The 27,826-nt window shown below is 45.0% G+C and overlaps 1 protein-coding gene across 1 annotated transcript; it reads right to left on the bottom strand.

Annotated features, from left to right (window-relative positions):
• Window positions 1-9,131: 9,131 nt before the first annotated feature.
• TDP2 (tyrosyl-DNA phosphodiesterase 2) lies at window positions 9,132-27,819 on the bottom strand. Its single transcript, XM_056132519.1, has 7 exons — window positions 27,642-27,819; window positions 27,469-27,551; window positions 23,191-23,367; window positions 22,108-22,199; window positions 16,139-16,257; window positions 14,025-14,195; window positions 9,132-9,605 (listed from the first exon to the last, which is right to left on the bottom strand). The coding sequence occupies exons 1-7, from the start codon at window positions 27,804-27,806 to the stop codon at window positions 9,324-9,326; spliced, it is 1,089 nt and encodes a 362-aa protein (XP_055988494.1). The 5' UTR covers window positions 27,807-27,819; the 3' UTR covers window positions 9,132-9,323.
• Between the last annotated feature and the right edge of the window lie 7 nt (window positions 27,820-27,826).

Genomic DNA, 27,826 nt, shown 5'->3' with positions numbered 1-27,826 from the left:
TGGTCTTGGAGGCTTGGCTCGAGCCCCGGGTGGCGGATGAAGGGCACCTCGGCCCGGTGGGCAGGCAGGACCCCCGGTGGAGCCTGATGTTGGAGTCTGTGCTGCTTTCCGGTTGGGTTTCTCTCTCAGCCCAGGGTAGAGAGCAGACGCCCCCTTAAGCCCCCCAATGCCGGGACCCGTAGAGGAGACAGATGACACGGTGAATGTAAACCCCAATAAAAGCTTCCCTCTTCTCATCAAGAAACAATCTTGGCGGCCCTGGTGATTGTGACACGAAGCCCCTCGCCCCCCAACCCCCGTGCTCTGTGACTGTGCCATCCACGGCTGTCACTGGCGGTGTCCCTCCTCGCCCCCCCCCAAAGAAAAAGAACCAAATGATTAGGTTTTCCAGTTCAGACCAGGGATGTGACTCCAGTGGTCCAGCATTTGCCTTGCAGGGTCCAGAGTCGCATCCCTGGCACCGCCTGCCTGCCATCCCCAACTGCACTGCGGGTGCCCAGGGGACCCCCATTAAACAAAAATAAACCCCCATAACCAGTGAGTCTTCTCACTCCGAGTGAAGAAAAGCTGGGCCCAGGGCTGGAGCGATATAGTACAAGCGGGTTGGACCTTTATCTTGCACACGGCCGGCCCGGGTTCGATTCCCAGCATCCCATATGGTCCCCCGAGCATCGCCAGGAGTAATTCGTGAGTGCATGAGCCAGAAGTAACCCCTGCATATCCCCAGATGTGACCCAAGAAGAGGAAAAAAAAATGCTGTGCCTTCCCAGAGGATGGCCAAGCGTCCCTGCCACTCCTCCTTAGGGTCTTGTGGCCATGGCTGCAGTGGCCTATAGGACAGCCCTGACGTGGCCACATTGCACAGAGGTCACTCGAGAATGTCCTTTTCAGAACCAAGCCCCAGCGTTTGATGGCAAAGGCCGCTCCTGGAAGAGCCCACGGCCCTCCCCTCCCCTTCCTCCTCCCCCCCCCCCCCCCCCCCCCCCCCGCTTGCAGAGTTCCCAGAGGGTGTCTTTGAATATTCCCTGGGCTGGAAAGAGAGCGTGAAAGGACGTGTTGCTGGATGCAGTCACCCCTGAACTCGCGCCGTACTTAGCATTTTCTCAGTGGGCCCTGAGCGTGAAAAGACTGAGGGGCTAGAATGTTCCAGAATGCAGAGAAATGATGGCCAGTCCAGGAGCTGTGTTGCATTTGGCCTGAACAAGAGCCTTTGTGTCCGCCCAGGCCCGAAGGAGGAGTGAGCTGGTCAGTTCCCGAGTGATGTGATGACCCAGGACCTGTCCCAAGTCAGTGCTCAGCATATCGATAGCAGTTCATGCTTTGTATAGTCTTCAGATATTTTTATATGACATACTAGTGACTTAATACTTGGGTGTGTCCCTCTGTTTTCTATCAACCATTAAAAATGCCCCAGCGTTATTTTTTGTAGGAGTCTGAATACAGATGTTTGGAGGTGTTTGCAGTATGCCATGCAAAAAGTAGTTTTGTCAGCAGTGAATTCCTCAGCTGGTGGCATATTTTGAGTTTTGTTGAACATTTGGCTCACCAGATACATAAGTAGAGGGCCAAGGGACTCAATATAAGATTTCTCTTTCATTTTTAATTAAAAGAATTTTGGAGAGAAAATTGCATAGTGGTCGCTGAAATTGTCCTGAGTGGCGGGAAGGAAAAGCTGTGGTTTTAGTTGAGTGTTTCATATGGAGATTGTTTTCTTATAGTCAGTTCGCTGCTGGTGATGGATGAGCCTTTACCCAGAAATACACTTTTTGTCATGAAATAGGAAATGACCGCTAGAACAATGTGGACAAATCACAGGCCCGGTCACCTGCCACTTGGCTTTGTGAAACCCAGAGTGAAGAATGACTTTTTGGGTCCAGAGTGATTGTACAGAGAGGAGGGTACTTGGTTTGTTTGTGGCCAGCCCAAGTTTGATCCCTGGCATCCCAAATGCTCCCCCGAGCGTACCAGGAGTGATTCTTGAGTGCGGAACTGGGAATAGCCCCTGAGCACTGCCAGATGTAAGCGCCCCCCACCACACACACACACACACGGTTTTTTGGTTTCCAAATGGTAGATTGTCGGGGAGGGGGCCGTGGTGAGAATCAGAATAATCCCATTCATGGCACCTGCGAGTGATATGAAATTCAGATTTCTATGTCCATAAAGGCACGGAGACATCCCATCCGTTTGCACTGTGACCTGTAGAATGTAAAATATTTACACTTCGGCTCTTTGCCGGAAAATCTGTTATCCCTGGCTTAGGCCTTTATCAAACATTTCATTTCATTGACACCTGTGTAAAAAGCACTTTTCTAGACATTGCTTTAGTGAGTTGTCATCAAGAACTTTCTAGAGAATATATGTAACTCAAGTTACCTAGATTAAGAGAAACCCTTGGCCTGGAAAAAAAATGTCGATTTACTTTCTGTGATTGTTCAGGAAATCTCATTTAAGGAATTTAGATGCTGTTTCCCCTGCCTTTAATCTTACCATAAGACTCCATTGAAAATAAAGATCAGAAGCACAATACACATCAATATAATTTACTGTTAACCTATTAACTGAATTGTGCCACATGACTGCCTTCTCCGAGGACTGGAGCCCGGGGTTTTAACCTTCTACATGTAGCTGTTTCAGGTGGCATTTTACTTGAATAATATTTATGATTTTTCTCCTATTGTGGAAGAATGCAGGAAGAAGTGTAGCAGGATGTGTGAGTAATCCTTTTACTTTTTAAACATGAACACGAAACCCACATGCCAAGTTTTTGCTAATTGTGTATGTGAACCTGTGTTTTCGTCTGCAGAATGGTGTGTGTAATTAATAAATGTTCAAGTAACAGAACTTCCTGCTTCTGTGTTTCGCGGTTGTGTTTTTTTCCTTCCTGTTCATCATTTGAGTTGGTCATGGAAATTCTTCGACCAGTTCAGATATGTATGAAGTGTAGCGAAGCGACAGTGAGATACAGTTGTCAAGGGGTTAAGGATATGTCACCCCAAAATACACTGTTAGGCCTTGAGGGTTATAGTGTGTTGAAAATGTGAGAAGCAACAGGGAAGAAAAACCCCACATGCTCCTAAAAGCAGGACTTGGGTTTACAAAGGTGCCCCTCCGGCCCTCTCCCAGGAAGGACGAGTTCAGGGAGGCAGCCTTGCACGCGGCTGACATGGCCGACCCGGGTTCGATTCCTCTGCCCCTCTCGGAGAGCCTGGCAAGCTACCAAGAGTATTTCGCCCTCACAGCAAAGCCTGGCAAGTTACCCGTGACGTATTCGATATGCCAAACACGGTAACAAGTTTCACAATGTTACTGGGCCCGCTCAAGCAAATCGATGAACAATGGGAGGACAGTGACAGTGAAATGTAGGGGGAATCCAGGTTGGCATGTGGATCCAGGTTTGATTCTGGAACCACATAGAGTGTCTGCACACAACCAGAGCCAGAATGTGGCCCAGATCTCGCCCCGCTTCTGTGCTCTGTGAAAATAAGAAACTTGGCCACTCCTGAAACTTACCTCAAAAAGCATGCTTTGGGGCCAGAGCAATTGTATAGCGGGGAAGACATTTGCCTTGTATGCAGTTGACCGGGAGTTAGTCCCCAGAATCCCATGTGGTCCCCTAAGCACCACCGAGAGTCATTCCTGAGTGCGGAGCCAGGAGTAACCCCTGAGCATTGCTGGGTATGGCCCCAGAACAAAAAAAGTTGGAGAAATGGTATGGACTCGTGTGTGTGTGTGTGTGTGTGTGTGTGTGTTAACACACGTTAACTTGTCATTGATTTTAATTGAAGATTTTCAGTATGTCAATATTCAGCATGAGTCCGGCTGTTTACACTCAACATCTTTTTAAAAAAATTGTATTTATTGGGGCCAGAGTGATAGTACAGTAGGTAGAGCATTTGCCTGGCATGCGGCAAACCTGGGTTCAATCCCCAGCATCCCATACAGTCCCCCCAAGCACCTCCAGGAGTAATTCCTGAGTGCAGAACTAGGAGTAACCTCTGAGCATTGCTGGATGTGACACAAAAAGGAAAAAAAAAAATTTATTAAACTGAATCACAGTGAGATACCAGTTACAAAGTTGTTCATGACTGGGTTTCAGTCATATCACATTCCAACACCCGTTCTTTCACCAATGTACATTTCCCACCACCAGTCTCTCCAGTTCCTCTCCCATATTCACCCCTACCCCCACCCCACCCTCGCCCTCAACATTTTTTTAACCTTTTATTGTACCTATTTATTTTTGGTTTGGGGGCCATATATGGTGGTGCTCAGTGCTTACTCCTGGCTCTGTGATGAGGAATCACACTTGGAGGTGCTTGGGGACCATATGTGGTGCTGGGAGTCAAACCCGGGTTGGTAACCCTCCTACATTACCAGGCAAATACCAAATCCGGGAAATTGACGTGAGTTCAATACTACTAGTATGGGCCTTGTGCTAATTATGCCAACTTTTACATGCACTCCTGTGTGCACGCGTGTCTGTGTGTGCATGTGTGTGTGCGTATCTTGTGCATGTGTGTGTGTGTTCGTATGTGCGCCTGTGTGTGCATGTGTGCATGTCTGTGTGCGTGTGTGTGTGTGTGTGGTTTTGCTCCATCTTCCTCACCTCACTAAGTAGGTCTGTGGACCAACTACCATGATCTTGTGTAACTGTTACACAGGACCACACTTAGCACCATGGGTCCATTCTTAGAATCCTCAGCTTGAAGAGAAACAGTCTGTGATAAACCAGGTACTGGAATAACGCTGTTCACTTCAACATCAAGCAGTCTGAGGCCAAGGCAGACTTAGCTCAGAAATTTTCACACCTGTATTTGCAGAGACTAGGAAGATTAGAGGGTGGGAAAGGTGCCTTGCACGAGGCTCACCTGGGTTCAATCCCGGGCCCCACATAGGGTCCCTGGAGCCCCACTAGGAGTGATCACTGGGCACAGAGCCAGGAGCAAGTCCTAAGCACGGCTGGGGGTGGCCCAGAAAATTAAAAGAAAAAAAATACAAGTCTGCAGCTACAAACAGGCGATCATCTTTGTTTCATCAAAGCCAATACAATAACGCAGCCCCGGCCACCAACACTGAAGAGCTTCTCAGCATCAATGCAGCATTTTGCCCAGCCTTTATTCCTGCTAAGGAGCACCGTGCACAAGAGCAAGGAGCACTGGGCACAAGAGTGCTGTCTTTGTCTCTATGTCTCCAAACACAAAGAAAAAGAAATCGCCTACAGCAAGGGGAGCCACCAATGTGGACCATCCTGCAATGACCCTGGGGGCCCTGTCTTGAAATGTGGGGCCAGAGCAATAGTACAGTGGGGAGCGTACTTGCCTTCCGCACAGCCGACCCGGGTTCAATCTCTGGCATCCCATATGGTCTCCCAAGTACTGCCAGGAGTAATTCCTGAGCACAGAGCCAGGAGTAACCCCAATCTGAGCAGCCTCTGAGAGGTCTCTTCCTCTCGACGCAGTCTTTTTGGAGAAGAGTTTTTTAACTGAGTAATTATTTTTAAAAATTAATTTTATATTTTAAATGTTTAAATTTTAAATTAATTTTTTCATTATTTAAAATAAATGTTTAATCTATTTTTAAAATTACATTTTAATCCACTAACTAATATAATAATTGATTACATAATTATTGTATAAAAAGGCTCGAGCGGGCCCAGTAACATCTCCATTGGAGACTTTGTTGTTACTGTGTCTGGCATATCGAATACTCTCGGTAGCTTGCTGGGCTCTCCGAGAGGGGCGGAGGAATCGAACTCGGGTCGGCCATGTTGGCCGCTTGTAAGGCGAACGCCCTACCCGCTGTGCTATCGCTCCAGCCCAAATAATGATAAAAGTATCAGGCTTTCAGTATTCTCCATGGCAGTGGCAAAGATGATGCCAGGGACTGAAACCAGATCTATTGCACGGCATTGCCAGAGCCGTATCCTGGTTCTTATCAGCCTGCTGAAAGAGAACATTGTGAGTTTGACTCTTACCAGGAATGGAGGTCAAGTATAAAAAGCTACAATACTGGATTCATTCAGAACTTTTGCCCAGAAAAGGATATTAAAAAGTGATTTGGTTTCACTTCACTTGTAACTTTTTATCTATTTTTTGCTTTTTGTATTTAGTCTTTCCCTCAACTCATTTTCTGGTAATGTGGTAGGAGGGGGTTCTTATTCTTTTTAATGAATGTGTCCCCCGAAGTCCCTATTGCTTTTTCATTGGTGGGGAGTAGATGTATTGGGGCCATATGACAGGCACTGAGGGGCAACTCTTGGCAATGCTCAGAAACCATAAAGTGCTAAGGATCTAACCAGGTGAATGCACAAAGGGTGCCTTTAATGCCGGACTCTCTCTGGCCCGCCTTGCTTGTAAAACATTAGCATAGATTACTCCCCCCCCCCCACACACACACACCCCTTGTTGTCTTATCTGCATCGTCCCGGGCTCACACACTTGGTTGTGGTGCTCCCCAGGGAACACGCACTATCATGCCAGTGATCACAGGGAAACTGTAGAAACGAAACTTATGGCCTCGTATGTAAGGGGGGTATCTACCAGTCACATCTCTCAGGCCCTTATTTGATTCTTCCTTGGTTTGGGGTCACATTCAGCTGTGCTCAAGGCACACTCCTGACTCTGCACTCAGGCAACACATGGGATGCCAGAGATCAAACCCCAATCAGCTGTGTGCAAGGCAAGAGTCCTAACCTCTATACCGTTCTCCAGTCCCTTTATTTACTTTTAGTAATTAAAATTATGGCTAATATAAAAGCTTTCCATACAAAGGGACTAACTGTATAAATTCCAAGATATATAGTGTTTTAGCTCATTTCAGCAACCCAAGGAAAAATAGATGTGTCCTTTCACACTGTATTTAATCCACTGGCTTTCTTCCCTTTCTGGGGGATGTATGTGAGTGGGGGGGGAGAGGGAGTGTTCTTCTGTTTTCAACCAAGTCAGGACATTCTTGAGAGAGTTCATGGCAGGATAAGAAGCAAAGATGAAGTAGCAGCAATAAATCCAGAGACAGGAAGCAGGCACAAACTTCAGCTCCATCATGTGCATAAAAACACTAAAGCAAACTCCGAAGAAAATTCTTTATTAAAGAATATTTATCTTATGGAAAAGACAATTCCCCCTTCCCTTCCCTTCCCTTTGCCCTATGTGGCTGCGACTACGGGGAGTCTAATGCCACTTGGGAAGCAGTGCACATACTTTGGGTGCCTAACAGGAGTGGCACGGGTTTGATGCTCCCTGGGGTAGCGCCGCAGCTGCACACTTGTGTTTGTCAAGAGATGGCTCACTGTCATGCCTCATTCTGCAAGGCAGGAGTGCTACTATACACCAAGTTATCCCTGGCACCGGAAAAAAGTTGTTTATTTTTTATTTATTCTTTGTTGCTGTTTTGGGTCACACCCAGCAGTGCTCAGAGATTACTCCTGGTGGGCTTGGGTGATCATTATGTGGTGCCAGGGACCAAACCTAGGTTGGCTGTATGCAAGGCAACTGCCCTATTCGCTGAACTATCTGGCCCCCCACAAATGTCATTTTTTTAAAGTATACCGAGGACTGAAATAATAGTACAGCATTTAGGGTCTCTGCCTTGCACAAAGCACACCTGGGTTCGATCCTAGCTTCCCGTTTGGTCTCCCGAGCACTGCTAGGAATGATCCCTGAGTGGAGAGTGAGGAGTAACCCCTGAGTATCACTGGATGTGTTCCAAAACAAACAAAAAGAAACCAACAAACAAGTAACACTGGAAGTTCACTTTGTTTACTTATTCTAAAATAACTTCAGTTTTACAAGTAGCAAAACTAAATGTTAATGTTGCCCTCTTAGCAAAAAGTCCCATACAGTATGAAACTGACTTTAATCAAAATCAAAGCTTTCCCTCTACTGGCAACATAACTATAAACATGAATCTTTAGAAGTTATGAAGACTAAATCATTTTATTTATAGCTTACCAATTACATACTGTTTGCTAACAAAAATTAAGTCCGGTGATCTCTTTAAATGCTTATGATTACAGGGCCGGAGCGACAGTACAGCAGGTAGGGTGCTTGCCTTGCATGTGGCAGACCCAGGTTCAACGGCCGACATCCCATATGGTCCCTTGAGCCTACCAGGAGTGATCCCTAACACAGAGCCTGGAGTAAGGCCTGAGAACTGCTGGGTGTTGCCCAAATCCAAATCAAAACAAAAATGCTTATCACTAGGGTACTTCTTAACATTATCTGAATTTGTAAAGTATAATTAAAAGACCGAGATTCAAAGTCTTCTTTTGAAGACTTATTTTAAAATATTTTTTAAAAATTGGGCTGGAGGGGTTGGAGCGATAGCCCAGCAGGTAGGGCGTTTGCCTTGTATGTGGCCAACTCGGGTTCGATTCTCAGCATCCCATATGGTCCCCCGAGCACCACCAGGAGTAATTCCTGAGTGCATGAGTCAGAAGTAATCCCTGTGCATCACTGGGTGTCACCCAAAAAAGCAAAAAAAAAAAAAAATTGGGCTGGTGCAATAATACAGCGGGTAGAGCATTTGCCTTACATGTGACCGAAAAGGGGTTCAATTCCCAGCATCCCATATGGCCCCCCTCAAGCACCGACAGGATTAATTCCTGAATGCAAAGCCGGAGTAACCCCTGTGCATCGCCGGGTGTTGACCCAAAAAGAAAAAAAAATAATAGTTTTGGTGCCTGGTTTACTTTGTTTTTTTTTTATAAGGCCATCCCCAGTGGAGCTTGGTGGTGCTGAACTGAGTCCTAAGTGCTGGGGACCAAACCCAAGACTCTGGCATGCTAAAAGCATGTGTTCTTGAGCCATCTCCTGGGCCCCAGCTACGAGGACTAGTAAAGCTTTGAAAGTGCTGACAGAGGCTGGCGAGGTGGTTCTGCAGCACGTATTTTGCATGTATGACACCTGAGTTCGACCCTCGTGATTGCAAAAACAAAGACTAAAAACAACTCTGATAGGCCAGAGTTGTGGCTTAGCAGCAGAATACATGCTAGGCCCTGGCTTGATCCCTAGCCACACACACACACACACACACACACACACACACACACACACACACACACACTTAGTAATCTATGTTCATTCATTAGGAGGTCTCATCTTCTAAAATGGTTATGCTTTAATTTAAATAAACATTAATATTTGGTACTAAAGCTCTGATATAATCAATCCTCAAAATTACACCACAGCAGTTTTGTGTTACTATGATCCAGTATCCAATATTCCTCCATATTATACCCCCTTTTCAAATCGGAGAGAAATTTGTAAAAATCCAGTATAAAACAACTCAGAACATTTTACAATTCTTATCTACAAAGCATATTACAAGATCACATCAAAATTACACAGAATACCCCAGTGATCACTCGGAAATCGACCACATTCTAGTTTTTCCAACCCTAAGAGATCCATGCTTTGGGGAATAACATGGCCACTTTCTGAGGCTGCTCTAAAAAATATTCGATCAAAACGGAGCTTACAAGCAGCAGCAATTCCAAGATTATCGTTCATTTGTGTATCCCATGTATACTGACAATGCTTAGGTTTGCCCAAAAACTCCCAGATATCCAAAATGTTGTCAGGTAAACCACCACATTTGGCAACCTGAAAAGAAAAAAGAAAAAACTGTAAGATTCACCATTTTTCATGTTCTAAGCTAAAAAGGTATCTGTCTTTACTAGTATTGCCTCTCAGTGTAACATTTCAAATTAGAATGTCACAGTTTAACAAACACAAAAATGCCAACTAGATACTATAAGTAATCGAACTGTTCGGTATTTTATAAAACATGTTTTGCTGCACGATAATAGGTGATATAAACATACCACGATGGGGGGCCGGAGAGATAATATGGTGCGTAGGGCTCCTAAATTCAATCCTCAGCACACCATATGATCTCTTGATCCCCACCAGAAGTGATCCTTGAACACAAAGACAGGAGTAGCCCTGAGTGCGGTGAGAAGGCAGGGTGTGGCCTCGCCCCCTCAAAATATGACAGCTAAAGAATTCTGAAATTTGTCCCTTCTCTTCCTCCATAGACTAACTTTGAGTGTCAGATAAAATTCAGATGGTTACCCAGGTGCCATTTAAGTGTATCACTGGCCCTGATCCAGTGACTCAGCACTGAATCCCAGAAGACAGATGCTCACCGGAGATTTCTTCGGACTCCGTGCTGAGCTGATTTCACCAGGGCCCCTCAGATGGAGTGGGTGTCCTCTCTCTGCCCACTCCAAATGAACCCCGGGTGGCCACAAACTTCCAGAAGAAAAACCCAGGTACTTGGGACCAGGGAATGAAGACTCCAAGCCACATGGTGGGGACGGGCAGTCCCTTCCCGTCCCTCTGCCCCTTCAGGGTCCTGACTGTCATGCCCATGAACTGCCTCCGGGCACCATTTAAGCACATCATTGGCCTTGATCCAGAGACTCACAAATGAATCTTAGAATGGATTAGCTCTCTACAGGGATGTCTCCGGACCCCAACCATTTACAATTTTAGAATTCCAGAAGCACATGACCGCGAAAGCGGGCATGCGACCTCTCATGATATTCATAATAGGCAATAGAAAATAAATTATCTAGCATCTGCCTGTTATAGGCAGGGTTGAATGGTGGTGGGAAAATTCGAGATAACGGTGGAGGGAAGGTGTAATGATGGTGGAACTGGTGTTGAAATGTTGAATGTAATTAATGTGAACAACCTCATGAATATAATTTTTTTTTAAATTTTAGAAAGCTAAAAACCCATGTCCACAGTTATTGCCATCGATATCTTATTAAAAATGAACACGGGGCTGGAGCAATAGCACAGTGGGTAGGGCGTTGCCTTGCACGCGGCCGACTCAGGTTCAATTCCCAGCATCCCATATGGTCCCCTGAGCACTGCCAGGGGTAATTCCTGAGCACAGAGCCAGGAGTAACCCCTGTGCATCGCCGGGTGTGACCCAAAAAGAAAAAAAAAAAAACCCACTGTCACTGTCAATGTCCTCCCATTGTTCATCGATTTGCTCGAAATCGAGCCTGGGCCGGGCTGGCTGCGCACAAGGCAAACACTCTACCACTGTGCTATCGCTCCAACAACAACAAAAACAATGAACACAAAGGCCCACAAGGTTGCCCAATGGTAAAGCACTTGCCTATTTGTGTGAGGCCCTGACTTTGATCCCTGATATCACCACAAAAAAGAAAAAACACTGAGGCTGGAGAGACAGTCCAGCGAGGAGGACACATGCCTTACACATGGCCAACCCGGGCTTGATCCCCAGCATCCCGTATGATCCTCCAGGAGTTATTCCTGCGTGCAGAACCAGGAGGAATCCCCGAGCATTGATAGGATTGGCCCAAAAATTTACAAAAAAAAAAGGAGGAGGAGAGAGAGAAAACACAAATGAAAGATAGCAAAGTTGCAAAGTGTTACTCTAAGAATTTTGAAGCAAATTACTTATATCAATTGCCTTTTATTATTTTATATAAAATTAATGAGCAATATATTAATTCATTTTCCCATTCACATTCTAGGAGTTTAAAAAATATGGTAAAATATGCATAAATATGTAAAGTTTGTGGCAGTACCTGTATCTACATTATTGTGCAATCATCAATCTCTAAAATCCACTTTCCTACACTGAAATACTGTAGCCTTTAAAGACTAACTCTCCTTCCCCTAGCAATAACAAGCATAATTTAAGGAATCATAAGACATTTTTCTTTTATAACGGGCTTACTTCACTTTGCATGAATTAAGCGTTCTCTGTATTGTAGATGTTTCAGCATTTTCTTTCTTTTAAAGGTTTGATAATATTCTATGGAAGAGATGCACTACATTTTATTTATACATTTATCTGTCAATGGATAGACACTGGGTCACTCAAATAGTTTACCTACTGTGAATGAAACTGCTATATTGATGACTGCAAAAATATCTCCTCAAAAGTCAGTTTTTCTGATTTAGGGTGTAAACTCAAGTGGAATTGGAACATAGATCAAAAGGAAATTCTGTTTAACTTTTAGAGGTATCCTCACAATTTTTTATTTGTATTCCCATATTATGCTGCACCATTTTACAGTCCCAACAGCAATGCACAAGGATCATACGTTTTAAACATCTCTGCCGAACTTGTCATCTTAAAAAATTCGTTCTTTGTTTTTTGGGTTTGTTTGGTTTGATTTTGAGGCCGTATCTAGAAATGTTTAGGGATGACTCTTATCTCTGCACTCAGGAATCACTTCTGGCAGTGCTCTGGGATCATGGGATGCCAGGGATAGAACCTGGGTAAGCTGCATGCAAAGCAAACACCCTACCCAAGGTACAGGGCTCCAGCCATGCAAATAGATGTAAAGTGGGATCCCATTATGGTTCTGACATACAATTTAGAAATACTTAGTGATGTTAAGCAAATTTTATGTACTTATTGGCCATCTGTATATTATCTTCTTTAGAGAAATAATACACCCACCAACTGCCCCCGGGTGCTGTGTAATCCCATCAACGGCCCAGACCCAGAGATTATAAAACCCTGCTCTAGAAGAGAACAGCGCAGTCTCCTGCCTCCATGCCTGGCTGTCCTCACAGCCAAGGGGCCCCTTGGAAGAGGGTGGGCTGAGTTGCCCTCCCCACCCCAAGCAGAGCCCCGGCAGCTGAAGAACTCTGGTTCCAGCCACAGCCATGCTTAAGACCACTCTCCACACGTTCGGACGAACCTCACACATGAAGGAACTGGCAGAGGAACCCAGGTGTGCAGGACCCAGGGCGTAAATCTCCAAGCCTGCTCGGATTGGGACTGGGGCCTCCTCCACCCAGATCCCCCACCTTCCAGGTGAGGGTTACACCCACCAACTGCCCCCAGCGCCATGTAAGCCCATCAACGGCCAAGACCCAGAGACTATAAAACCCTGCTCCCGGAAGTGTGTGGCCCATTTGTGGCCATGTGACATCTTATTATCTAGGTCTTAATCTGTAGAACCTGGGAGGCTATCAAAGGTATCCTGCCCACACGGCAGAGTCTGGCAAACTCCCCATGGCATATTCAATATGCCAAAAACCAGTAACAATGATGGGTCTCATTCTTCTGACCCTGAAAGAGCCTCGAATGTGGCACGTTTTAAAATCTCAGGGCTAGGACAAAGGAGATGCTACAGGGGCCTGCTCGAGGCAACAGATGACCAACAGGATGATAGTGATACAGTGATCACAATCAGATCATTCAGTTTTTCGTCAAACAGCACAGAGTCTCCTGCCCCTGCACCTGGCTGTCCTCACCGGGGCCCCTTGAAAGGGGGTGGGTTGAGTTTCCCTCCCCGCCCCGACCAGGGCTCCGGCAGCTGAAGACCTCCAGAACCAGCCACAACCATGCTGAGACCACTCTCCACACGCATGAAGGTACCGGCAGAGGAACAAAGGCATGCGGGTCCCAGGGCTGAGATCTCCAAGCCGGCTCGGATCAGGGCTGAGCATCCTCCACTCAGATCCTGCATCTTCCAGTAGGCAGGGGTCACACCCACCAATGCCCCCCAGCACTGTGTAATCCCATCAACGGCCAAGACCCAGAGACTATAAAACCCAGCTCCCGGAAGACATTTTATTATCTCATGCTTGCTTTGGACAACTTGGCAGGCAGAATGTAACCTACCCACACGGCAGAGTCTGGCAAACTCCCCGTGGCGTACCCAATATGCCAAATACCAGTAACAATGATGGGCATATTATTTCTCTAAAGAAGATAATATACAGATGGCCAAATACCAGTATCATGATACAGTGATACAGAGAAATAATCAAATCTTTCTGCTCATTTCTTAATCAGGCTATTTTTACTATTGCTCTACTTCCTGGGTTCGAGGCATATAGCACAGGCGATTTGCTGAGGTGCATCTGCAAGGGCTTTTTAGACATTTTCAATAGAAAAAAAGGTTTTTGACAAATGAGCTTTAAAGTGATCTCCACAGCACATTCTACTATAAAGACTGAACTGACATTTCCACAGCAACATCTGTCTACAAAGATTAAACTAACCTTGTTACTCACCTCTTGATCCCTTAAATTTGTATCTCCTGCAAATATAACTGCAGATGCCTCTGGTGCCTCCTGAATTTTCTTTAAAACTATTTTAAACTGATTCATTCGCTCTGGTGCATGCCCTCTGGTGCTCTCCAAATGGGAAGTCATAAGGCAAAGTTCATTCCCCAAAATACTCACCTGCAACAGGATAAATTTAGTCAGAAAAATTATCCAGTCAGCACCAATGCTTAACTAGACAGTAGAATCAGCAATTATTTGATTATCATGGAGGAAAATCATATAATCACTATAGATCCAAGTATAAAGTGCTAACAGTGCTCCCACAGACAACTTAGCAAACACTAACTTAAATGTCACCTCTATTACGAGTACTTCCTCAGGTAACTAGTTAGCTCCCGCTTTATACTCCTACAGCACAACAGCCATTTTTCAAGTCCTCTAAGCTGAATTACAGCACAATTATTTCCCTCCTACAAACCGCTGAGTCAGCTGAAAACAAAAATGCTTTGCTTACTGATACATAATCAAAAGTCTGGCAATTAATAGTCAAAAAAATGCTAGTTAAATGAATAAAAAGCTAATTGATGCCCACATACGTGCCATTTGCACCTGTTAATGTTGACATCACCTTATTTTGCAGGGTCCAATATAATTTTCTTTGTGGATCTTTCCCTAAAAATCTAGCAAGGAGGGGCTGGAGCAATAGCACAGCGGGTAGGGCGTTTGCCTTACACGCAGCCGACTCGGGTTCGATTGCCAGCATCCCATATGGTCCCCTGAGCCCTGCCACAGGTGATTCCTGAGTGCAGAGCCAGGAGTAACCCCTGTACATCGCCAGGTGTGACACAAAAAGCAAAAAAAAAAAAAAAAAATCTAGCAAGGTTAATTGCCTTTTCTCTAACCTTCCATGGTACATTTATGCATTTTCTTTACTTTAGTGACAATACATGCAATCTTTTTCTTACTAACATTATGTGTGAAAGCAAGATCTATTTGACTCGTTTTGTAAGCCCCAGAGTCTAACACTTTACCATAAACAGCGCGCTTAGTCAATACCTACTTTACAGGGGACAAGGCAATAGCTCAATGGGCTGCAGAGCGTATTTTGCATTACCTACATGCGCAGACAAAACATTTCTCATCATTTGAACTCAGGGTTCAATCCCTGGTACCAAATGTTCCCTCTAGCAAAGGGTCCCTCAGAGCAATACCTAAACAACGAGCTAAGGATAGCACCTGAGCACTGCTGGATGTGGCCCCAAAACTAAAGGTAAAGGTAAAGGTAAAGGCCCTCCCGTTGATCGTCGATTTGCTCGAGCGGGCCCAGTAACGTCTCCATTGGAGACTTTGTTGTTACTGTGTCTGGCATATCGAATACTCTCGGTAGCTTGCCGGGCTCTCCGAGAGGGGCGGAGGAATCGAACTCGGGTCGGCCATGTTGGCCGCTTGTGGAGCAATAGCACAGCGGTAGGGCGTTTGCCTTGCACGCAGCCAACATGGCCGACCCAAAACTAAAACAAACTAAAAAATGTAGAAATGTGGAATGTTAGCAAACTGATACATTTAAGAAAGCAATAAAAGGATCAAATATTTCATTTCTTTAAGTTTGTCAGCATTTGTAACTTATGTAAAAAAGTAACTTGCAAAGTTCTGAAAGATCTCTTAAAGAATCTAACAAAGGAACATCTAGTTTCTCTAAAGGGTAGTTTTTATTTTAAAAGTATTTTACTAAAAATTTCATCATAACATTACGTAGGCTTTAGGTGTGCATCATTATATATCACACCTGTATAAATTACACCAAATCCAGATAATCACATTATCATGAATCACATACTGCTTTAAACTCATCACTAAAGAACAATTCCATGATTCGATAAATAAAATTATAAAAAATAAAGAAAAAAAGGTGGAGTTCATGCCCAATTCAATCAGCTAATCAGTGGCTGAATAAATAGCAGTACTCCTACATAAAAAAATAAATAAAATATTTATATCAACATATATGGATTCATTGTTATGCTTCAATAAATTAAATAATGCTTCAACTATTTTTTTTTTCAAAAAAAGAACTATTCCATCCTTCACCATACAAGTGACCCTTTGTAAAAATTACTTACGTGCACGCACAGAAGATTTCTCATCATTTGTGTATTTGGAAAATGAATAATCTCTTGGCTTTTAAATTTCACTCTTGATTTCTTCAACATTATGGCTGTGAAATATCCTTGTTCATTACCTTCAGATGTTTGTGGAAAAAAATTGGTTAAGATGTCAAGAGTATTTTCATGTATCACAAGTTCCCCTACTGAAGATTTTTTTTTTAAATAACAAATTTAAAAGGATACTGCAAGTGAACTATTCCAAAACAGTTGAAGATATAGGATTTCCCTGCCCCTGCCAAAATACTTCTGCAACTGGAAGTACATGCAAAATACAAAAATAAAAGTGGAGCGGGGGCCACAGATACTACAATAGGTAGGGTGACTGCCTTGCAGGTAGCCTACCCAAGTTTAAGCCTCAGCACTATCAGGAGTAATTCTGAGTACAGAGATAGGAGTAAGCCCTGAGCAGTGCGCCAGGTGTGTCCCGAAAACCAAAAAAGAAATCACTTTGCAAAAATGGAGAGGCCCAGCAACAATTCAGCAGCAGGCTCTGCCTTGCAAGCAAGAAGACAGTGAGACCACAAGTTCAATTCTTAGCACTGCATCACAGGCAAAGTGCAGTCCCCATAGCTATGCTGTTTGGGGTTCCTGGCACCACAACAAACGTGCAATCTCCAGTGTACCACAACCAAGTGTATGCAATCCCTGAGCATCATAAAAACAACAACAAAGGGGAAAAAAAGGGAAGGGGGAAATTAGAGGGCAATTTTTTAAAAAATGACACCATTTGCCAATATCAAACAAGAAAATTCTGAAAGGCAAAGAGACTGAAGCTGAGGTAAAGTGAAATGCATTTACTTCTTACTCTGGAAGCATCAGATAAAAAAAGAAAATCAGAAAGGGAAAACTTGCAAGAAAAAAAATAGTGGGCAGATTTTTAGAAAGCAAGCAAAACACTTTTAACAGATTTTTAGAAAACAAGTAAATGGTAACTAGTTTATTGGAAGAGAAGGAAGCACTGGGCTAGCCTACAGCAGAGGCCATGGAGTAAAAGCAAGTGGATTTGTTTCATCAAAATAATTGAACAACAAAAATTAGTAAACCAGATGCTGAACGAAGACTGGGAGGGCTAGTTTAAGGTCTATGTACAGGGGATAAACAGAAAGGCTCCCCCACCCACATCCGCAAGTCCTTGTAGTCAAGTGATGACTGCACTAAAATAAGATGTTCAAAGAGAATTTAGACTTTTACAGCCTCAAATGCTGGAAGGAAGGAGAGGGAAATGAGCTGACATTAGGACTGAAAATAGAGGAGTTGAGTAGAGTATATGCACCGAGTCACAAGAAAGTTCCTAGCAAGACGGTGTAACGAACACATGACCCCGTTTCCAACCCAGTATATTAGAATATAGAAGAAGGAACAGTAAAGAATACATTTTAGTCAAACTGAAAGGCCTTTTAAAATATGATATACTGACAACTGGTGGTGATGGGGGTTCCCCAAAGAACAGTTTATTCCACAATCAATTTATCACTAACCTCTGTGTGTGTGTTGGGGGGAGGGGGGAAGCAGAGGAGGAGTGGGTCCCTGTAGGGGCTTAAGTTGTATCTGGCCCTGTTCAGTAAGACAGAACTGTTATAAGCTTCTTAGTACCTGAAGAATATGTAAGAATAAAGGAAGAAGTGAACATGAAGACACCAAAGCAAAAGCAAAGAAATAAAAATGTTGGGCCAAAGAGACAGGTCAGTGGGAAGGTACCTGCCTCGCAAGTGGCCTTCCCGGGTCAATCCCATCAGCACCACTGGGGATTCATATTATTGTTATTTTTTTTCTTTTTTCTTTTTGGGTCACATCCGGTGATGCTCAGGGGTTACTCCTGGCTCTGCACTCAGGAATCACTCCTGGCAGTGCTTGGGGGATCATATGGGATGCTGGGAATCGAACCCGGGTCAGCCGCGTGCAAAGCAAACGCCCTACCCACTTTGCTATTGCTCCAGGGATTCATATTCTTTACCTTTCCTCCTGCTCTAGTCCCGGAGTCCCACCAGGAGTCATCCCTGAGCAAGAGCCAGGAGTAAGTTTTGAGCACCACCAGGTGTGGCCTCAAAACAAAAACAAAACCAAAAAAGAAACTATTAGGGAACGCCTCATCACTACCAGGCTGGCTCCACTGAGCATCCATCGTCGTGTCCATGAAAGGCCAGTATGACACTGTGGGAATGGACTGGACAGGCTATGCGTGACAGGAAGTCAATGACAAGGAGAGAATAACTGCCTCTACATTTTGGGGGCTTGAAGGTAGGGGAGGGAAAAGAGGGAGGCTGGTCACACCCATGGGTACTCAGGGCTGTTCCTAGCCCTATTCTCGGGAGTGACCCCCTAGTAGGACCAGGGATCAAACGGGGTCTGGGGATGAGAGGCAAGCACCTTAATCCCTATGCTCTCTCTGGCCCTACATTCTGAACATGGAACTTTTTTGCCTACAAGAATCATGGAAACAACCAGCAGGACCCAAAAAGGATGTAAGCAAAGAGAAATCAACACCCAGAGAATCCTCACTAAGAAATGCCTCAACATTTAGTGAAAAGACACAAATCAAACTAACTGGACTGGAAATAAACCTGGAGGGCCAACCCAACAACAACAAAAAAATTTTAAAACCAGCATCCAGGGACTGGAGCAATAGCACAGCGGGTGGGGCATTTGCCTTGCACATGGCCGACCTGGGCTCGATTCCCAGTATCCCATATGGTCCCCTGAGCACTGCCAGGAGTAATTCCTGAGTGCAGAGCCAGGAGTAACACCTGAGCATCAGCTGGGTGTGACCAAAAAAAAAAAAAAAAACCCGGCATCCAGCAACCTTGCAAAAAAAGCCAATTCTCTCCTAGGTTCTCTTTGCCCTGAAGCCCTCACTCACTCTTCAGGTCAGTCTACAAATCTATCTGAATGATCATTTATTTTTTTATGAGTTTGTTTAGTCTTGTTTAGGTTTGGGGTCAGTTCTGGTGACACACAGGGGTTACTCCTGGGTCTGTGCTCAGGAATCATTACTGGCTAGCTCCGGGGACCATGTGGGATGTTGGGGATCAAATCCGGGTCAGCTGTGTGCAAGGCAAAAGCCCTACCTAGCTATACTATTACTTTGGCTCCCTGAATAATCATTTAAATAAACTTTTTGAGGAGACCAGCACCCACCTTCAAGCTAGAGGCGATAGTCTATAACAAAAAATGACAGTTAAGAGATTAAAACCTAAGTCTCTGTTGGGGCTGGAGAGACAGTACCGCTGTACATGCAGGGCTTGCCTTGCATGATGGTATCCTGGGCACCTCATATGATCTCCTAAGCATTATAAGGAGTAAGTAAGCCCTAAGCACTGCTGGGTGTAATAGCTTAGGTTATGGTCTTACTACCAACCAACCAACCAAACAAGGAAAGGAGATTAAAACTTAACAGCCTAGAAAGCTAGTAAAGGAGGAAAGGTACTTTCTGTGCTCACAATCAACCCTGGTTTGTAGGATAACACTGTTCTGTCCTTCCTGCATAGCCTCAGGAATAGTTGATAGTTTATTGGACTGAGGAAAAGAGAAAAACACCTTAAGGAGGTATTTTGCCTGGGGCAGTCAGAAAGGGCTTTCTTAGGTTGATTTGGCTACCTGACTGGGTGGAATGTCAGCCCAAACTAGAAGGGAGCTGGAGAAAGAGAGAGCAAGGCTGAAGATGGACCACAGAGAGACTAGCAAGGAGAGTATGTGCTTGAGAGAACCTAGGCCCTCCATAACATAAATTTCTTCTATGGGATAAACTTCCTTGTAATAAACTGCTACAAAGATCAACTGGCCTGGCCCTCGTCTCTTCCTTCGTCTGCCCTTGGCCAACAGCCGTCCCAATCTAGGCCATACACAGCGGCTCTAGGGCACCGAACGCGGGCAGTGAGCAAGAGCCGTCCAGAGAGCCCACGAACACACAACCTTCTGCATGCATAGTTTTTTACGCTGGTTCAATCCAAAGCACTATGTATGGTCCCTTAAACACTATCAGATGCAGTGCCTGAGGGCATGGCCCTGCTGGACCCCTGTACCACAACGCTGACCTCGCCAGCCCAATCTGGGAGCGGACCTGACTCCTGCCTTCAGAAAAAATACCTTTCAAAATTCTGAGGGGAAATAACTTTACACCTAAAAATCTATGTCCAGCAAACTATGAGAACAGAACAGACATTTCCAAATATCCTAGAATTCAAAATTTTTACACCCCCATGCACTAGTACTAAATAAACCAAGGCTGAAAATCTAGGAATCAGAAAACAAGAAGTGCAGAGCAGTAAAAAGAATCTTCATGAAATTGCAAAAAGTGGTACCACAAAGCAGAAGAACTGGTGAGAGAGACCAATAGCATATTGTCTTCAGCAATTCTGGATTAAGATCAAAGTGAAAATCATGTAGTACATTGGGCTGGAGGAATAGTATAGCAGGGAGGGTGTTTGCCTAATAAATATGCAGCTGAGCTGGGTTCAACCCCAGCATCCGATCTAGTCCCCTGAGTACTGCCAGGGGTAGCCCAGAGCAGTGCCAGGTATGTCCAAAAAAAAAAAAACAAAGGAAGGAGAAATTTATGTACCATGTGAATATTAAGTTAAATAAAACATGAGATTTAGACAAAAATAGCACAGCGGTAGGGCGTTTGCCTTGCACGCGGCCAACATGGCCGACCCGAGTTTGATTCCTCCGCCCCTCTCGGGAGAGCCCGGCAAGCTACCGAGAGTATTCGATATGCCAGACACAGTAACAACAAAGTCTCCAATGGAGATGTTACTGGGCCCGCTTGAGCAAAGTGTACATTAAAAGCAAAAGAGAAATAAAGAGAAATAGAAAGTTAAACTAGTCAGTATTAAAACTGGAGAAAAAAAAAGAAATAAAATTAAAGAGAAAATGACGAGACGATAAAAAAAAAAGCATAGCCATGGGCAAGAGAGAAGGTGCAGCAACTAAGGTATTTGCATACATGTGCTGACCTTGGTTTGATTCCTGCCACTGTATAAGATCCTTAACAGAGTCAGGAGTAAACCCTGAGCAGAGCTAGGTGTGGTCCAGAATTTAAAAAACAAAACAAAACAAAACAAAAAAACACTACATAATTTCAATGTGGTTATTACTACTTAATATTATAACAATTTCACCAAAAGACCATACAGTATTCGGATTTGAGCAATATATATATATATGTGTGTGTGTGTGTGTGTATATATGTATTTATTATTGGGACACAACCTAAGTAATGCTCAAGGGTTACTCTTGGTTCTGCACTGCACTCAGGAATTACTCCTGACAGTGCCGGGGGGAGGGAGGACCATATGGTACGCTGGAGATCAAACCCAAGTCGGCTGCATGAAAAGCCAATAGCCTGCTCACTGTACTTACTAGCCCTATCACTGTAGCCCCTGTATTTTCTTGAAAAATCATTTCAACGCTTTTTGGAGGTGGGGGTGGTGGAGGCAATGAAGGTACACACAGAGAAGCTCAGATGTTCTTGGGGGACCATTCCATGCTGTAAATCAAACTAGGTTCACCACATGCAAGGCAAATATTTGTTTTTTGTTTTCGGTGGTTTTTTGGGTTTTTTCTTTTTCTTTTTTTTTTTTTTGAGGGGTGGAACATACTCGGTGAGGTTCAGGGGACCATACCAAGGACCAAACCTAGGTCAGTCACATGCCCAACCTGCTGTGCTATGGCTTCAGCCTGCAAGTGTCTTAACCCATTCTTTCTCTTCAGCTGTCAAGTATTTTTTAACCTATAATATTAAACTGAGTAACATTCTCATACTGTTAGTATATATAAATAAGCCAAACGCCAGATACTAACGTTGGCTTATTTTTCTCAAATTTACTATATTTTTACTTTTTCTTGTCTGTACTACAATAGGCTAATTTGATTTCTTTTTCATTGACTTTTTTTAAAGAAAAAGACAAGTAATAGAAAATTGTTACCTGTAATAATTTCATAATTTTTTGCTCTCTTCTTTAGGTAGCTAAAATATGGGGGAATAACTTCCTGTAGAAATACCACATCTGGGTTGTACCTAATTAGAAACATTAATTGATGATAAACCAGGTATACCAATTCATCTGCCACTACTTAGATTAAAAAATTTTCACAAGAAACAAAAAATTATCCCCTAGGACATCTAATATTCCTTTTTTTCCCCTTTGGTGGTGGTGAGGGAGGGGTGTCTTTGGCAACACCTGGCTGTGCTCAGGGTTTATTCCGGCTCTGTGCTCAGGGATCACTCCTGGTGGACTTGGGGACTGTACATGGTGCCAGGAATCAAATTCAGGTCAACCTCATACAAGGTAAGTGCCTTACACGCTGTAGGGGTTGAGGTGTATAGTGGAATACCTCCAGTCACTGGCTCTTAGTAAACTTAGTACTACTGATTCATTCCAAGCTACCATTTTGTTCTAAGGGCAGTTATTCTCAATTCTTGCAAGGCAAGCACCCTACCCTACTAACGCTCTGGCCGTACTCTCAATTCTTTTTTTTAATTACTTTTTTTAGTTGAATCACCATGAAAGACAGTTACAAAGCTTTCATGTTTGAGTTTCAAACAATGATAGAACACCCAACCCTCCACCAGTGCACATCTTCCACCACCAATATCCTCAGTATTCCCCCCACCCAATGCCTTCCCCTGCCTCTATGGCAGACAAGCTCCCCCATATTCTCTTCTGTATTGCTGATTATGAATAGCTAAGATGCTGCACAGCTGCTCTTGAGGTTGCGTGCTCCTGGAATTCTAAAATTTTAGATAATTAGGGTCTGGAGAAATTTCTGAGTTGCTTGGTTCGGAGATTCTTTTACGTGTTTCTGGATCATGGCCGTTAAGAAGCTTAAATAGCAGCCTGACGCAGTTTGTGGGCTGCAGGGTCCCATGAGGGGGTTGGGAGGAAAAAAGACTCTAAATTCTCTTGCATGTGTAAGAACTAGACTGAACTTTGGTCTGATTTAAATTTTATAAACCCTGAACTGCTGCCTACTTTGTATATGACTATCATAAAAGAAGTAATACTTACAAAGCTAAATATGAACAGACACCTCGAGCCCTCTCTTGCAGATTTTTTAAATCTAATCCATCAATATTCCAGGTGATGACAGAGAATGTGCTGCCATCTTCTTGCTGAGTCTTTTCAGACGAGCTGGCTTTAGAACTACTGGGTTCAGCTGTTTCTTCTTCAACGGTTAGGTCAACACTGGCAGATCGAAAATAAACACAATTTTCACAGTGATTCAGTAATTTTTTTTCTGGCCTTTTTGGGTCATACCCAGCAATGCTTAGGGGTTACTCCTGGCTCTGCACTCAGGAATTACTATTGGCGGTGCTCAGGGAACTATACGGGATGCTGAGGATTGAACCCTGGTCAACCCTATACAAGGCAAACACCCTACCGCTATCACTCCAGCCCCAACAATTTTTTTTAAGAAAGAAATACAACCTAGGAAGTAATCTATAAACTGAATTTTGTGCTGTTGGGTAGCATGGGAGAACTGGGTGCAACAAGCCAATACTGCCACCTATGGACTGATGATCAACAGACATAGATGACTGACTGATGGGTAACAATTTTATTCAGGGTATATGGCAATTAGAGGTACAGAGAATGCAGTACGAGCAGAATGAGGGAGACATGGTAAGTGGGAGACACAAAGGAAAGTTAACGGGTTGTGAGCAGTCGAGGGGGAGGGGAGCAGGTAGGGGAATGTGCTCAGAGACAAAGCTTATTTGCCTTGAAGACTCTACATGGTGATGCAAGTATCTCTAGCCATGTCAACAATTAACCACTGATTTATAAATACTGTTGGGGAATCACAGGTCCCCTGAGTCAGTCCTTCACTTCTCTGGGTTAGTACTTGGGAGCCTTTGCCTCTAAGATCCCTGGAGTGTCCTCACAGGTTAGCTATTCCAGACAGCTTGGGAACTGGGCTGGCAGTTTATGGGCATGACCTGCAGGGTCCCATGACGGGGAAGAATAACTCTCAATTCTCTTGCATGTTTAAGAACTAGACTCTGAACTTTGGTCTGATTCAAAATTTTATAACCATGAACTGCGACCCACTTTGTGTATGACAGAGAAGTCCAACAGTGATTTAATAATAAATATTAGAAAGAAATACAATTTTGGAAATAATATATAAGCTGACTTATAATTACTCTGTATTTGCAGCCCTCATTTTAAAGACAAATAAAAGAACCCTAAAGCAACTACCTGTAAAAAAAGCAGAAGTCACATGATTAAGCAAAAGATTATTCTTACCATACTGTCCAAATATATGCTCCCTTATATAAAACCAGCTTTATATTCTTCAGTGTCATCAAAATGCCTTTATCTGGGCCAGAGAGGCAAGTTGGTAGGGTACTTGCCTTGCATATGGACCAACCCCAATTCAATCCACAGTATCCCATCTGGTTCCCTGAGCACCACCTTGAGTTACTGCTAAGTGTAGAGGCAGGAATAACCCCTGAGCACTGCCAAGTGTGGCCCAAAAGGCTGCAGAGATATCCACCAACATGCTATGCGGTCCCCTGAATCCGTAAGACATGATCTCTTGAGCACAGAGCCAGAGTATGCCCTGAGCACCACAGGGTGTGGCCCTAAAACAAAATGAAACAAACAAAAAGACTCCTACATGCAAGACATGTTCTTTACCACTTAAACCATGCACCAGTATACCACTCAGCTGATCTGGGAGTGGTGAAAGGCCGGGCCTATAGTGCTGGAGGATACTGCTGGATCTGGGCTTGGGCTATGTTTCAAACTATCCTCAGTGCATTGCCGGGAATAAACATCCCCACTCCCCACTCCCACTGAAGAAATGAGCCACACAATTAAGCAATGGCACCATCATGACATATAGCAGATATGAGAAAAATCGGCTAGGCCTCAGGTTCAGTTCCTGGAACTGAAAGTTTCGGTTTCCCCAGAAATGAAACCATGCATAACTAGCCAACCTGACCCCACTTGGAAAATCCTTGGGCCCAGCAAGTGGGCTCAAGCACCATGTGCCATATCAACAATACTAGTGCCAGAAATAGTCTTTTGCTAACCACAAAGAATGAGTAGCTTATGTAACGATATATGATAAAATGTTGACAAAAATTAGAGTCTGGGTCCTTGTCTTGAAGCCACTAGGTTGGTGTAGACCTGGACACGAGCTCAAGCTTGTCTCCTTCCTTACCCTAAACCCTGGTATTACAATTTTACAGCACCACAGCACCTTGAGCTCTCTCTGGTCCTAGCTTATTATCATTATAGCTCTGAGGTTACAACAGCATTAACGTGTATGGTATTAAAATATAAGTTAATGTACCCCACCACCACCAAAAGTACCCAAGGCCCCACTGCCCGTAGTTGTAGGCAGATTACAGTCCTAGGCAGATTGCCAAAAAAGCTCTGAAAACAGAGATGTCCTTTTGTGTCTATTTGCAAGGTAAATCTCCATCAATTTCAGACTATTTCCCTCCATTGTTTTTTTTTTTAAGCCACACCCTGTGGTGTTCAGTGACCATTCCAGATGGTGGTAGGGATGAGGTGGGGCAGGAATCGTTATCAGTGCCAGGGATCAATCTGTGGTCTCCCCTGCTGTCCAAAGAATGTCCTTCCTCCCGTCTGGACTCACGGGCCACTTCCCCTTTCCTTGTCAGCTCATCGTGTCATCACATGACCCTACTCTCTGGCTGCCTGGGGTGCATCCATGATCTTTATGGAACTTCCAGTCAACCAGTTAAACCCACATTCTAATTCCAACCAAAAGTCATACTGGGAGAGATGGAGGGCAGAGCGAAAGAACAGCAGGTGCTTGCCTAACACCTGACCTACCCAGGTTCAACCTCCTGCACCCAACCTGGTCCCTAAGCACCGCCAGGTGTGATCCCTGAGAGCAAAGCCAGGAGGGAGCCCTGAGCACCACCTAATATGGACCTCGACCCCCCAAAAAGAGAAGTCACACTGCCGGGACTTCCAGTTACATAGGACAATTAGCACATCAGGAGAGAAGCTCTGGCTTGGGCACCACCCCGCCCGCCCAAGGTCCCTGCCTGGGACACGGACAGACACACAGACACAGACACACACACACACAGACACAGACACACACACACACCCGGCGATGCCCAACCCATCTACAGGTCCCTGATGCTCCCACACAGATACACACACACCATGATGCTCCCAACACAGATACACACACAGCTGGGACATCCCACCCATCCATAGGTCCGCGACGCCCCCACACAGACACACACACACCCGGGGACGCCTGATCTACCTGCAAGGACCCCCCCAATACTCCACAGACACACACACCCGGGGCACCCGACCCACTCACAGAACCCCCGATGTTTCCACATGTCACGAGAGAAGCTCCAGCACCACACATGCAAGCACACATATCCTCACTCCCACACATACTTCCTCACACACAATCACACACACATACATTCTCACACACAACCACACACATATACATCCTCACACAACCACACCCACACATCCTCGCACAACACATCCACACCCATACATCCTCTCACACACGCACACAATCACACACACATACATCCTCACACACATCTACACACCCATACATCCTCACACACACATCCTCACACACAAGCACACACACATACATCCTCACACAACCACAACCACACACCCATACATCCTCACACACTAAACCACACACATACATCCTCTCACACAATCACACACATACATCCTCACACACTAAACCACTCACACAGACATCCTCTCACACACACAATCACACACATACATCCTCACACACACCATCACACACGTACATCCTCACACACACACACATCCACACACCCATACATCCTCACACACACCTCCTCACACACTAAACCACACACCCATACATCTTCACACAGAAGCACACACACACATCCTCACACAACCACAACCACACACCCATACATCCTCACACACTAAACCACACACACATACATCCTCACACACACCATCACACACGTACATCCTCACACACACACATCCACACACCCATACATCCTCACACACACACCTCCTCACACACTAAACCACACACCCATACATCCTCACACAGAAACACACACACACACATCCTCACACAACCACAACCACACACCCATACATCCTCACACACTAAACCACACACATAGACATCCTCACACACTCACAACCATACCCATACGTCCTCGCACACACACTCACACACCCCCCGCAGATCACACCCTCACGTCCCCCCACCCCCGCGCCCCCCACATCCGACACTGCCGGGCTGCGCGCCGCACTCACGACTCGGGCTTAGGGGGGCTCCCGGGGGAGCCTTTCAGGATGCTCTCCTCCACCGGGGGCTCGAAGTAGGAGTTCAGCGCCCTCTGCAAAAGCGAACGGACAGGCCGTGAGGGGCGGCCCGCCCGCCCCCGCCGCCCCCGCCGCCCCCGCCAGCCGGCCGGCCCGAGCCGCACCTCCATCTCCCAGTCGTTCTCGGCCAGGTAGCACTGCGCGACGGCGGCGTCGCAGCTGGCCACGGCGGCGAACTCCGCACATTGCCGTCTCCGCTTCTTGGCTTCGGGCTCGCCCTCCGCCAGCTCCGCCTCCAGCCCAGCCTCCAGGAAGCTTCCGACGTCCATGGCCGCGCCGCAAACTCCGC

The sequence above is a fragment of the Sorex fumeus genome, unplaced genomic scaffold (assembly GCF_029834395.1).
Source record: "Sorex fumeus unplaced genomic scaffold, SorFum_2.1 ptg000094l, whole genome shotgun sequence".
Classification (NCBI taxonomy): Eukaryota; Metazoa; Chordata; class Mammalia; order Eulipotyphla; family Soricidae; genus Sorex; species Sorex fumeus.
The sequence above is the reverse complement of the archived record's forward strand: the minus strand, read 5'-3'. Positions and strand labels throughout refer to the sequence as shown.